A 15011-nucleotide genomic window follows, 5' to 3' on the forward strand; every position below is an offset into this window, starting at 1 on the left:
TAAGAGTTATTTGCGAGCACAAATGTAACAAAACATTTGAATTAAAAAAGCAATTTATATAGAACAACTTGTGAAAATAAAAATATTAAATACAATTATAAATGTTAAAATATTTGTTAAATAGTTTTATTTATCATATTTATTTTATTTTTGTAATGTGTTTTTGTTAAGTCATGTTATAATATTGTTTTGAACTGCTTGTGGTTACTATTAACAGTTTTCATTGTTTTTGTTGTTGAAATCCAAACCAATCCTAACAATCAAACTAAAGCATAATAATTATTAATGATAATAATAATATAGGGAGCCTATAACAATAACAGCAAAACATACAAAAATGTCTTGTCCCTGTTTTTTTATTTGAAAGATAATAACAAATGAGATTTTAGTGATATTTTGACCACTCAAATAGGAAATGTCCCCGGTTCCATTTCAGAAATCTGGTCACCTTACCCTGTAGTCAATAATTGTGTCCCCTTAAACTCATCTTTGATCACCAAAATGATCAAAAGCCATTCCAAAGACATCTTTGTGCCTTAAAAATGCTTGAATGTAACTAGGCTCTTGCTTCATTTAGTATATGCAGATTCATGAATATGCACAATAGCCCCGCCTCCACTCACTCACACAAGCTCAGAAATACAGTCGGCCAACTTACTGAGGTAAATGCTGCACAATGGCGCTCTTTAACGTTACAATGTCGGACGCATGATTTAATATGAATATGATTATCATTTTGCTTGACTACGTTATTAATAATGTGTTGCTAATGTTACACAAACCATGTTCCCGTTTGCCATCTCAGTCTGCCTTCAGTATTGTCAGTATCCTTAGAAACATTCTTTGAACCATGGCCGTCACTAGTCACTTCAGCCCCCCTAAAATTATGTCCAGCCCCCCTAAAAAATGTGTGATTATTAACCTTTCAAACTTATGAAACTGGCGGGAGGCTTCAGCTTCAGCTTCGTCCCGTTTTCTCACAGCGCACGTCAGAGGCAGAAGTGTGTGCGTTTATCTGAGCCTCATTGGTCTGTCACCGCTCGTCAATGTCAAAATATTTGCGAAGGCTTTATGTTCACACAGAAGCTGCTGAGGCTGAGCACGAATTTTAGCAGCAGGACTCGACGTCAAGCGCGAGATATGTAGCTAAACTAAACGTTTCATATTTGACAGCTGCTTCTTTAAATCGGAAATGTTAAACAAATGACAAAAATATTTAGCCAAATTAATAAACTTCTGTCTAAATTCGCCATTTTGATTTGAAATAGGCCTATGTAATGTCATTTATAATATAATTAACAAACAAGAAATATTAACAAAGCCGTTTTCTTCAGATTAGACATGATATGAATGTGTGCATACAATGAATGTGTGCATATTGTAAATTAATAAATTCCATTTGTAGCTCTCAGTAAATAAAAAAAGTTCAGCTTTTTTCCAGCTTGTATTGGACATAAGATTAGTAATGAATGTGTGCATATTGTACATTTTGTTACCTAGCTTTATTGTTAGCCTTCGAAAATGATTCATAACACATAGCCTATAAATATCAGTGAAACATATGTTTACTTTCTTCACTGACAAAAATGGAAAAACTTTATCAGTCATATTGATCAGCCCACTGACATGGTTTACAAGCTATTGTTTTCTAATTTTTAAAATGCACATATGTAGATCATAGAAATCAAAATTTTCTCGAGGGGCCATGCCCCCGAAACGAAATAATAAACAGCCAATATCCTAAAATGCATACTAATAAGCTACTAGTTAATAGTGAGAATTAGACCCTAAACTAAAGTCTTACCAATTTTTTTTTCATTCCCTCACTGGGGGCTGAGCCCCCCTAAAATGAAAGTCCTAGAATCGCCCCTGCTTTGAACAACTTGTGGAGAAAGGCATATAGTTCATCATAACATTGTAATATACATCATATACATAATTCACCCACTATATTGCTAAATGTACCCGATTTTTCAAAACAACAGAAAAATATACCAGTATAACTTTTCTTCTCTTTATATTCTGTCTCACTGCTTCAGAGAATAGTCAATGATATGCTAAAGCCAGCCAGCCAGCATGTTGACGTGATTGGTCACAAGGTAGTTTGTGACGTCAGAAACACCAGCGATTTCAAACCGTGTTTTTGAGACTCTGCAGTTTTAAAGAGAAAATACTGTTGACATATTGCCTTAAAGCTTATTAAAACACCATATAGACATAAACAACATTAAAAACTTGATTTTCACCACAGGGGGACTTTAAAACAAATAGTTCAGTCAGAACGAAGCCTTCAGAAGCTTAAAAACCTTTGGAAATGGAATAAACACCCTTTTTCTTCTTCAGCCTCAGTCCTTTGAACACCCACTTATAGTGGCCGGTGGCAAAGTAGTACAGTATTGGGTCCAGGAGGCTGTTTAGACTGACCAGGGCCATGGTCACCCTCCGGAGGAGGACGTAAATCCAATCATCATGTTCGATCCGTCTCAAGCGCATCAGGAGGTACACTAGATGCACGACATGATAAGGCAGGAAACACAGAACTGTGATGGCCAGGATGGCGTAGATGACCCGCCGTGCCCCGCGGGCGGTGGAGTTGTTGATGCGGGCGATGCGGCGGGCCACGATGGGGTAACACACCAGGATAACCACAGAAGGCAGAAGGGATCCGAAAACGAGACTGCAAATGCTGTAGGGGGCCAAGTCGCTCCACTCTTCTGAAGTGAAGCGCTCAAAGCACATTTTCCCTTTAGAAGATAACGGGCATGTTAGCATGAAGGCCAACATGACCGCCCCAGAGACCAGCCACACGGCGGTGCACACCAGTGCGGCGAGACTCGTGCTGCGGTGCTTCAGGTAGGTGTGAGGGTGGACGGTGCCGATGTAGCGGTCCACACAGATGCAGGTCATGAAGGTGATGCTGATGTAGATGTTGGCGAAGAAGACAGTGCCGGTGATGAGACACATGGTGCTGCCAAATATCCAGTTGCTGTCATTCAGATGGTAGTGGATGCGAAACGGCAAGGCGAACAAGAAAAGTGTGTCGGCCACTGCCAGGTTAATGATGTATATGTTTGAAGGAGATTTCTGTTTGATTTTAAAGATGAAGTAGTACAACGCTCCGAGATTTCCTATCAGTCCAAAAAACAGGACCAGGCCGTACACGGGTGGGAAGAGGTAGCGCTGTAAAGCCAAAAACTCATAGTCGTGGACTGAGGTGGTGTTGTTTACCATGATGTCGTGTTGCTTGGGTTGATAAGGTTGTTGGATTTTAGAGATTTGCTCACATCAATGACTTACTAGAACTGAAATAAAGGAATTATTGTTCATTGTTTTGGTTACTAGTCTGATATTTGGTTCCCCATCAGGATGGAGGTAAAAGTCTGCGAGTTTCCGCTGTGAAAAGAGAACATTGAAATGGTAAGTTAGTGACATTGATCATTTGACTCTTCCATTGAAGCTCTTTGATATATCTAAAAGAACATAGTCATCTAGTGACATAAACTTAACCACTAAGTTAAAGTCCCCTTGTAGTCAATAATTGTATCCCTTAAAACTCATAATTTAAATGTTTTTCACTGTACATTTTTTAAAATAGCTTGAATGTAACTCTACACTTGTGCTTCATTGAGTATACGCGGATTAATGAATATGAGCCTGCCAGCACATGCTAAAGCCTGCCGGCACATGATTGGTTACAAGGTTGTTTGTGATGTCAGAAACATTTACATTAATGCATTTAGCAGACGCGCTTTTATCCAAAGCGACTTACAACTTGGGAGTACACAAAGCGATTGGCCATGAAGAGTCGAGTAAGCGCAACAAGTGCCTGAAATACTGAGACCGTGTACATTGCTCAGTGTAGCACAGGCTAGTGTTGTCAAAAATATCGATATTTCGATATGTATCGATACTGAAATATCTGAAACGATACGATACTCCTTTTCTATAGTATCGATAACAGCCGCGCTCTCCTCTCCGACCGACAGCGAGTTGACACGCCAACATTTTTTAAATATTCAAAATAAAAGGATTCCTCTCTGGAGAAGCGTTCAGTCAAATTCCGCCAAGTAAATAGCGAATCCGCCATGGTTCAAGCACAACTGGCTTTTAAAGGGAATGGGAGATGAGACTCTGATTGGTTTATTGCACGTTACAACACACCCATGACTCATTAAAAGACAGGTACAGCCCTTTTGGACCATGCTCCTGGCGCGCAGACCATTTTTTCCCGTCGTTAAACTAGCAAAAGTGGATTCTAAGTGCAGATCATTAAACTAGGGTCCTGTCTTAAAGGGTTAGCTCACCAGAAATGTTAAATTATCCCATAATTTACTCACCCTCAAGCCATCCTAGCTGTATAGGACTTTTTTCTTTCAGCGGAACACAATTGGAGTTATATTAAAAATATCCTGGCTCTTTCAAGCTTTATAATGGCAGTGAATGGTACCTTAGATTTTAAAGTCCAAAAAAGTGCATCCATCCATCATAAAAGTACTCTCCAGGGGTTAATAAAGACCTTCTGAAGCGAAGCGATGCGTTTTTATAAGAAAAATATCCACAAAACTATTACAAAATGCATCTCTTTGTTTCAGGATGTTATGATGGAAGGATGGATGCGCTTTTTTGGGCTTCGAAATCTAAGGTACCATTCACTCCCACTATAAAGTTTGGAAGAGCCACAACTCTGATTGTGTTTGGCTGATATATGATGGCTTGAGGGTGCGTAAATTATGGGATAATTTTCATTTTTGGGTGAACTATCCCTTTAAGAACTAGTTTGACTAACTAGCAGTTAACCAAGGGGCATGAGTTGTACTTTTCCAATTCAAATGACACTATCTACCTTTTTATGTAACTGACTTTAAAATGTTAGAACCAGTCTTGAAGAAAACATTTACAGTAGATGACTAACTAGTCAAAGTTTACACAACCGGCCGCAGGTTTACTTTATTGCTGCTGTCATTAAAGATATATTCTGCATTTGTTGCATAAGGTTGAACAATGGTGTTCGAATTGTCGCTTGTATTCTTGAAGGGAAAAAAGGCATAAATCGCAGTCACGAGATATCGTGAATGAGGCAAATTTTTAAAGGATATCAAAGACAAAATGTGAAGCTTATAATTGTATAAAAGCACTTACTTGTTCTCGTTATTTTGACTGTCATTTTAAACGTTATGTTATCTCAACAAAGTCGTAAAATGTTATAACTTATAGGGTACACCAGATGGCTTAGTAAAATCATGTTAACACACGTTTACATTTTGTGGCTGTACTTTTGATTTCCAGTAAGTGGACACACTTTTTAAAAGGTTAACATTTTGAAGTAATCAACATTATATGCAACAAGTGCCGTTGATTGAAATTAACTTGCACTAAACACAGAATATTAGGACTTTAAAAGAAAATCCATGTTCGTTTCTCAATTCAACTTGTCACTCAAATTTCTATGCTAATTTATAATTTAAAAATGTGTATTCAATTAGACAGAAAGGCAAATTAAGCATACACCACACTAAAATAATTTTTTAACATGTACTTACAAGATTTGAAGGATTGTCCTTGAAGACTTTGAGTTACAGAGAAAGGCACATTGTGTTCATCAAGTCGCGGGAAAGCTGTTGCTCTGTTGGTGGTGGAAACTATCTAAAAGCTGTGGTTTGACGCAGTGATATGAAACGACAGAACAGGAAATCCAAAAAGTGCAGCCTCCCCCGACGTGGGGGACATGCATACGTTTTACCATGTGGAAATTATGCATTTATTGTTCCACCCAGTGTACTGTATTGTCTAGATATTGTTGAGTTTGCTGTGTTAAAATAAATGAGTCACCTTAGAAATTGAAAGGTGGTCTAACAGAGTTAATGTACACAGATGAGCATAAATACATGAATATATATTTTAAACAAAAATACAACATACCTCCGTTGAAATGAATCAAAATGAAATACCGAACAAACTATTTGAATACATATTTTTGTGTATTTGACAGTTGAGCTGCCAGCTGTCAGTGTGCAAATAGTCAATATGAGTTTTCTCTTTCACTGCATTTTCACTTATTGCACTTTTAATAACTCTTTTTAACATCAAACCCGTCCCGCTCTTTATTAAGCAGGCCTACTCATTCGTCCATGTTTCTTTATCGCTCTAACGTGTGAATAACTCCTGCCCACTAAAAGCAGCATGGATATATTATATTTGCAATATATAGGCCTAAAGGGTACAGTAAAAATTGATTTACACTTTATATCATTACCATGATGCATATCGTCATATCACCCAGTCCTAGCAAACATTAATGCTTAAAGGGATAGTTCACCCAAAACATGACAATTGTCATCATTTACTCACTCTCATGTCGTTCCAAACCTGTAAGACTTCCGTTCGTTTTCTGAACATGAATGAAGATATTTTTATGAAATCTGAGAGATTTCTGTCACTCCATTGACAGTTACGCAACTACAACTTTGACAGTTCATAAAGTTCATAACTAATCCATATGAATTGAGCGGTTTAGTCCAAATTTTCTGAAGAGACCGATCGCTTTATATGATGAACAGACTGAATTTAGGCTTTTATTCACAAATAAACATTGATCACCAAACATAATAAACCGAAGCTGCAAGAACAAACCTCATTGGTTCTTGCAAAGGGCTGCATTTACACACTAGAATGAACCTCATTGGTTCTCGACGTTAAGCCAACATGATCGTGTCTCTTCTGAAAATTTAGACTAAACCGCAATTCATATGTTTTATGATCTCTTTATGAACTTTTTGAAGCTTCAGAGTGGCAGTTGTGGGTTTGGAATGACATAAGGATGAATAATCAATTACAGAATTTTCATTTTTGGTACTATCCCTTTAAACACATTTGACTAGCTAGTTGATGAACCCAACAACTGATTAAAGGTGCACTATGTAAAAAAATTTCAGTAAAATATCCAAAAACCACTAGGCCAGTGTTATATATTTTGTTCAGTTGAGTACTTACAATATCCCAAATGTTTCCAACTATTTGTAAATCGTGAGAAAATTGCTATTTTAACCAAGGAACCGGGATGTGTGAGGAAGTCGCCTGTCAATTGTGTCATATCTGCTTTCCCCTCAGTTTCCGGTTTTATTTTGCAGAAACGCTTTACTCTGACTGCAGTGTGAACAAGTGTCATAGCAGCCGCCAAGCGAACGCAAAGTAATGTCATAACATAATTTTCAACACACTCAGATGTATCTGATATGATAAACAAGCAGCGTTACCTCATACTCATGACCGGAAAAGCGGAAGTGGCGCCGGCGACTGTGGCATAATAAAAGTCCCGCCGGCGACTATGCCATAATAAAAGTCCTGCTGCTCGCGAGGCGTGTGTTGCGCTCTTCTTATTATCAATCGCTCCAGCAGTCTTGCTCAGCTCCCACAACACTCAGTCCTGCTCTGCTTCATACTACAGTAACGTTAATAATCACATCCATGAACATGATTTCTGCCCGAGTCCTATCCCGATTCTTTTCCACCGGCTGTGAGGTGAAGACCACATGTCCCAAGATTCTGCGTGGATGGAAAAGTTAAATAGTGCTTAACTATAAAGACTGACTGGCTAACACTCTTTGCCTTTGCCAGTGCTCTTTCCTTCAAGTGAACTGAAGAAATATCTGAACGATGTTCTGTTTTAACCTCAATCAACAAGTAGAATCAACCATGACATCCTCACCTCACCTCACCTCACCTTATCTTATTACCTATTAATGCAGCAAGCTCACGTGCATGAAAGTTGGGGTATTTTAAATAAAAGTATCTGAAATACTACCATCCCTAAATGTAAAGTGAGTGAGTGCTCCTTACGACCAGAAGATCTCAGTAGTCACTCAGCTGAGATTGGTTGTATCGAAACTGCTTTTGTTCCTCTTGTGTAGAATCAGTTTTGCTGATCTAAATCTGTCCGTTTCAGTTTTGGATGCCATATTTGGCATTTGAACACAAGATGGCGCATAAACCCTTATCATAGGCCTATACTCTTAATAATAATAATATTTTTATTTAATATCTTATTTCCAAGGCAAGCATAACTATTACTATTGCATTTGAACAAACCATTTTAACACGATTTTTCTAAATAATAATAGTAATAAATAAATAATATATGGATAGTCAAGTAAACTTAAGTTGCTTCATGAAGTTTTCATCTTGAAATACTAATAACAATATTTTACAGCATTTTTTTGCTAAAACAGTATAAACTATCAGTCAGACAACAGAAGGCATGTACAGTAGATTGTGTGCAACAGGTTTTTCAGGAAAGTTTTGATCACGGTGATCATTGAGGCCTTAGAAATATATCAAATATGATACAGTAGTCTTTATGGGTAAAAATAAAAAAAATAGTTAATTTAGTAGCCATGTACAAACTCATCATGAGGACAATAAATCTTGTTTAGGATTGTGTAAATACCATCTGACTGAATGAAACTGATTTGGCTGAGTTTGCAGCTCTAAAGTTTGAATCAGAGGACAAGAATGAGATTTGTGTTTTGGTTTAAGGGTGGCATTGTGTCCGATGGCCTTTATGTAGTGATAGATGCATTCACTGACTACAAGCCCATCACATTCCACACTTCCTGTGAGGATACACTTGGCATTTGTTTCGGAAAATGACTCTGAAATGCAGCCATGCCATTATGGAATACATGAAACTGATTCTGAAAGCACAGAAGTTTGTTGGTTTGCATTTCAGCAGTTGATTATTTGTTATTATAGGATAAAAAGTATGTGAATTAAGAAACTATGTGTTGACCATTACAATAACATGGTTTGGAATGATCTCCAAATTGAATTGTTATTGACTTGTTTGAATTGACTATTTAGGTAAAATAAAAGTATTTTTTAATTTATTAACTATGCCTTGTAATGCATGTTATAATGCATTGAGTGATGTTGTGAATAAAATTGCAACCACAGTTTTAATACATTATAATATGTATTTATATTTATTGTTACTTACAAATATTTATGAAAATATACAATGCATTACAACATACACCGATCAGCATAACATTATGACAGGTAACATTATATCCTAATATAGTGTTGGTCCCTAATTTGCTGCCAAACCTGTGCATCAATGAGCCTTGGCCGCCCATGACCCTGTCGCCGGTTCACCACTGTTCCTTCCTTGGACCACTTTTGATACTGACCACTGCAGACCGGGAACACCCCACAAGAGCTGCAGTTTTGGAGATGCTATGACCCAGTCATCTAGCCATCACAATTTGGCCCTTGTCAAACTCGCTCAAATCCTTACGCTTGCCCATTTTTCCTGCTTCTAACATATCAACTTTAAGGACAAAATGTTCACTTGTTGCCTAATATATCCCACCCACTAACAGGAGCTGTGATGAAGAGATAATTTGTGTTATATACTTTATCTGATCAATGTAGATTATGAATGCTAAACTTTTTAAAGTGTTGCAGAAATGTCATGTGCGCCAATGCAATGTCACTTTGTAACAAAGCGTCCAGATGTAAATTATATCCTTTTAAATACAGCACGCTCTTCACAATAAAAAATACCCTTAGCAAACATAATATTCTTGAGATTTTCAAAGTCGTTTTTAGGGTTATGGAATAACTGTTTTTCAAAGTCATGCTGCAAGCAAAAAATGCTGAGACAGGATGTTTGCATTGAAATGTGCAATATCGTGCGACAGTAAAACACATGGACGATCTTTGCTCTGATGTGATCATCTGTAATGTGCTGTAAGGATGTGCAACATGCTTTGACCTTTCACCTTGTCCTTTGGACAAATCCACTGTCCTCCTTCAGCAACTGAAGCATCTCAATGGCAAACAAATTGTGTTGAATCATAGGAAACTCAGTTGAAACTGAAAGTGAGCAGTCATCTTCCATAACATCCTGCCCTACGTGTGATAATCTCTCATCTAACTGCTTTATGAATGTGAGTAGAATATTTAATGGAGAGTTCATTGAATCTAAGATTGGGTATTTGACCTATTAAATAGGAGCAGATGGTGTTTCCCACCCTCACCACCTGCTCAAGAGAAGCTTAGAGTCTTCTGGAAACCATGTGAGGTCAGATGCTGTTTGTTTGGAATGTAGAGATTTAACATGCTTGTAAAGATCCATTCAAACACTAGTAGATACAACAGATTGGTTTAGTGTTGTGTAGTTTGTTTGAGCTTGTCTTATTGAGTTTATAGAAATAGACAGCGTCAATCATAAACAGATACACGTGACGGCATGCATGCTTCTTTCTGCCTTTTTCTCTGAATGTTTTTATTAGAATTGAGAGATATAAACTCTGAATTGAGACTTTTTTTTGCAAGTTAACATCACAATTCTGCCTTTTTTTCTTTAAATATCTTTTTTTATTATTTAGTACTTCCCCTCGGAAGCAACAGAAGATACTTACATGTTTCCCCGAAGTACAATTTACCTTGATCTTCAAAAACACAAATTTTTCACCCCCCTCTTAAAGGAACACTCCACGATTTTTGAAAATAGAGTTAAACTGTCGAGTTTTACCATTTTCGAATCCATTCAGCCGATCATTCAGCCGAGTGAATCTGATTAGACCGTTAGCATCTCGCTCTAAAAAATGAACAAAGTGTTTCGATATTTTTCCTATTTAATACTTGACTCTTCTGTAGTCACACCGTGTACTAAGCAAAATTACAAGTTGTGATTTTCTTATCCAGGTAACGACACATGTTAAGAAGAAATACATAAACTTTTGAATGGGGTCATTTTTATAAATGCGGCTATTTTTTGTCTTGTGTGTGTGTGCTCATTTTCCTCTGGTAAGGCTCACATCCAGTAACTGCGAAATAGACAAATGTCTATTCCATTTTGAATCTTGTTGGTGCAATTGCCCAGATCCTTTATGCTGATCCTGAAACAAGCTCTGGCCCGGTCAAATAATCCAACTGACATCATATTTGCAATTTGTTTCTCATTGCTATTTTCATTTTTCAGACCCACTAAATGTTTAAATGCTCCCAGATGGTCTAAAAACCAGTTATATGAGTTTGTTTATTTACTTGTATAACTTGCCATTTAAAAATGCACTTGAGACCCATTTTAAGATGTTGGCATATGGCTCCGCTATTGTCTCATATGTTCTGCTGACTTGGACTGAGCTGCAGAATCTGTTTTAGAGGAGCTAAAGGAAATTTAGTAGAATTTAGTGGCATGGGTTGCAAGACTCCTGGTAATCAGTTTCGAAATTCTGTCTGTGCATCTGTTGATTTACTGAGATGATGAACTGTTTGCAGTTTGAGTTTCTGGTGGGAACAGAAAACTAGAGTCAGACTGTAGAGACTAAAACATGTCCCCCAGTACGAGGAAAGGCCAGGTGTACTGAAGAAATGCAAACATACTGAGGATGAATAATGAATCAGAGACAGTTCGAATTGCACAGAGAGAGAGAGAGAGAGAGAGAGAGCATGCAGGATATACTATTGGCAGGAAAGTGGCTAAATCACTCCAGTGTCTGTCGGTTGTAGCACCTGCAGTCACAAATGATACTGTTACATGTTCTGTGGAAGGTTTGCTCCTTCCAGGGAAAGAGAGAGCATTGAGAAGTGCTGGGATCAAAAGTAGGTCATCCTCCCTGAGACTCACATCTCTCCCAGCAAATTCGCCCATCCACACGGCTGCTTCACATGTGCTTGAGATGAGAGAACAATAGCCAAAATCTGAGCTGACAGGACACAGAATCTATCTATCTATCTATCTATCTATCTATCTATCTATCTATCTATCTATCTATCTATCTATCTATCTATCTATCTATCTATCTATCTATCTATCTGACCATCCATCCATCCATCCATCATCCATCCATCTATCTGTTTGTCTGTCTGTCTGCCTGTTTGTCTGTTCGTCCATCCATCCATCCATCCATCCATCTAATCTATCTATCTGTCCGCCCATCCATCCATCCATCCATCCATCCATCCATCCATCCATCCATCCGTCCTTCCTTCCTTCCTTCCTTCCTTCCTTCCTTCCTTCCTTCAGTCCGTCCGTCCATCTATTATCCATCCATCCATCCATCCATCCGTCCATCCATCCGTCCTTCCATCCATCCATCCATCCATCCATCCATCCATCCATCCATCCATCCATCCATCCGTCTGTCCATCCGTCCATCCATTCATCCTTCCGTCCGTCCATCCATCCATCTGTCCGTCCATCCATCCATCCATCTGTCCGTCCGTCCATCCATCCATCCATTCATCCATCCATCTAATCTATCTGTCCATCCATCCGTCCTTCCTTCCTTCCTTCAATCCGTCCGTCCATCTATTATCCATCCATCCATCCATCCGTCTGTCCATCCGTCCATCCATCCATTCATCCTTCCGTCCGTCCGTCCATCCATCCATCCATCCATCCATCCATCCATCCATCATCCGTCTGTCCGTCCGTCCATCCATCCATCCATCCATCCATCCATTCATCCATCCATCTAATCTATCTATCTGTCCATCCATCCATCCATCCATCCGTCCTTCCTTCCTTCCTTCCTTCAGTCCGTCCATCCGTCCATCCATCCATCCATCCGTCCATCCATCCGTCCTTCCATCCATCCATCCGTCTGTCCATCCGTCCATCCATCCATCCATTCATCCTTCCGTCCGTCCATCCATCCATCCATCTGTCTGTCCGTCCATCCATCCATCCATCCATCCATCCATTCATCCATCTGTCCGTCCGTCCATCCAGCCATCTATCCATTCATCCATCCATCCATTCCTCCTTCCGTCCATCCATCCATCCATCTATCCATCCATCCATCCATCTATCTGTCCGTCCGTCCATCCATCCATCCATTCATCCATCTGTCCGTCCGTCCATCCATCCATTCATCCATCTGTCTGTCCGTCCATCCAGCCATCTATCCATTCATCCATCCATCTATCCATTCATCCATCTGTCCGTCCGTCCATCCATCTATTCATCCATCTGTCCGTCCGTCCATCCATCCATCTGTCTGTCCATCCATCCAGTATTTCCTTCATTCTGTACAGTCTTGCGGGTCATGCTTATTACTGATATTTTAAGGTCCAGTTCTTTATAGAATTCTTTGTGGAATGCCAGCAAAAAATAATGACTTCAAATGAAAAGATGGAATATTTCCTGTAAATCTCTCTCTCTCTCTCTCTCCTCTGCTGTTCTTCATTTCTAATTTAGACTGCTGACTCAACAGCCACCAAGAAAGAAATGCAGCTTTGATCTGTGAAAGTCGGGGAGAAAGCTCTGGGGAAGAGAGACGGGAGAATGGGAAGTCTTGCTGGATTTGAAAAAGCTCTAATTTTAACACCCGTAACAGAGCGGAGGAGGTTTGGCATGCGAGACGCAGCTGGAGGCTGAGACACATGTGCTCTGGTGTCCTCGTGATCTCACAGCGTCTGACTCCATGACTGCTGGTGTCCTGAGGACAAAATCAGCATTTCACTCATGCTGAAATAGACAAACTATTTAGTCAAAGGAAGGTTTTTGACTAAAGGCGGCCTGTGACATAACACCATGTCGGAGCCGCAGCGCTTCAGGCGACCCGAGTTCGAGTATCGGCTTGAAGTGATTCCGTTCTCCTCTCTCCTTTGCTGTCACTTCCCATCTCTCCTACAAAATCTCCTGTCAAAACAATGGTAAAATTATAACACATAGGCTTACCTGGCAATTTGTGTAAGCTTTACTAATGGGAAATGATTTTGAGAATATAGGACTATACATTTTAATCAGAATTAGTAAATTATCTAATCTTCTTTATTGTTGCATTAGGTGAATCTATGGATTATTGCTTATGTGATTTGGCTATGCAATCAAATTTACCCTATAGCAGCTTGCTTGCTTTATTTATTTATTTGTTTGTTTATTTATCACTTTAATGCTACACCTTACAAAATTGTGTCCGATTCATGCTTAAAACAAGAAAACACAATGCTAAAAAAAAAAAAAAAAATGTATCTGGACATTCAAGTGTGCCCTAAAAAATAAAATAAAATAAATACAAATAAAATAAAATAAAAAACAAAAATTAAATTAAATAATAAAGTAAAATTAAATAAATTAAATAAAAATGTGCCTTTTTTATATTTGTTTGTTTTTGAAGAAAAGTTAAATTACAAGTAGCTTTGAAAATTAATCGCTTTGTAATCTGTTATCAATCTGTCTTGTAAAAAAACTAGATTTTTATATTTTCTATAGAAAATGCGAATGGTGTTGTGCATCATTTAATGTGATGTTAGCGAGCTGTTATGCACTTGCTAGGGTGTTTTTGTTGGTTGCTATGGCTGTTCTCTGTGGTTGTTAACTGCTTATGGTTCTGTTCAGTGTAAGTCTGTGAGATTGTTTTAACCCGTTTTATCATCCTCCTGGCAAAAATCATTAGTTCAATGCAATCAAAGTACTAGCACACCTCTCCTCAACACGCTGCATCATTTGAAGTATAATCTATGTTTGTAGCACAAACACTCAGAGATGAATTATGATCTGAAGATGAAGACTTTGAGTCAGGTATTTGTTCTAACTCCAAGTATGAGCAATAGCAATGTGACCTAACTTCCTAGCCCACCCCAAACAAACTGCCGTGGACAGTCCAGGGGCTCTCAAGAACAGAAGAAAGGGGAATGACATCATTCGGATATATGGGAACGGCTTTCCCTCTGTGACTGAACAATGGCATTCAATAAAAGCCTGGAGTAAAATCCGCGTGCGTGCCTGTCCCTCCCCCAGGCTGTCCCATTTCCTGTGAATTAATAATGCCCTCTATTTTGGGCTTCAAATAGGAAATGCAGGCTGTTGAAAGGCTCTAATTTGGTTCTTGCCATAAAAATGCCATTAGAACAATTGACCTGTTCATATATACTAATACTGGCCATCTCCTCATGAATGACCATGTGGATTACAAAGAACAGTAGAGATAATTATGAAGAGTGTATGCCAGGTTCAATTGTCTTTGTGTATTTTTCTCTTTTAAAAGGTTATTGAGGAT

At 38.6% G+C, this 15011-nt stretch overlaps 1 protein-coding gene across 1 annotated transcript; it reads right to left on the minus strand.

Moving 5' to 3' along the window:
- Positions 1-339: 339 nt before the first annotated feature.
- LOC307118175 (lysophosphatidic acid receptor 4) lies at positions 340-5633 on the minus strand. The gene is made up of 2 exons (XM_079803681.1): positions 5541-5633; positions 340-3393 (listed from the first exon to the last, which is right to left on the minus strand). The coding sequence occupies exon 2, from the start codon at positions 3229-3231 to the stop codon at positions 2299-2301; it is 933 nt and encodes a 310-aa protein (XP_079659807.1). The 5' UTR covers positions 3232-3393; positions 5541-5633; the 3' UTR covers positions 340-2298.
- Positions 5634-15011: the final 9378 nt, after the last annotated feature.

This window comes from Gobio gobio, assembly GCF_949357685.1.
Source record: "Gobio gobio genome assembly, chromosome: 21".
Lineage (NCBI taxonomy): Eukaryota > Metazoa > Chordata > Actinopteri > Cypriniformes > Gobionidae > Gobio > Gobio gobio.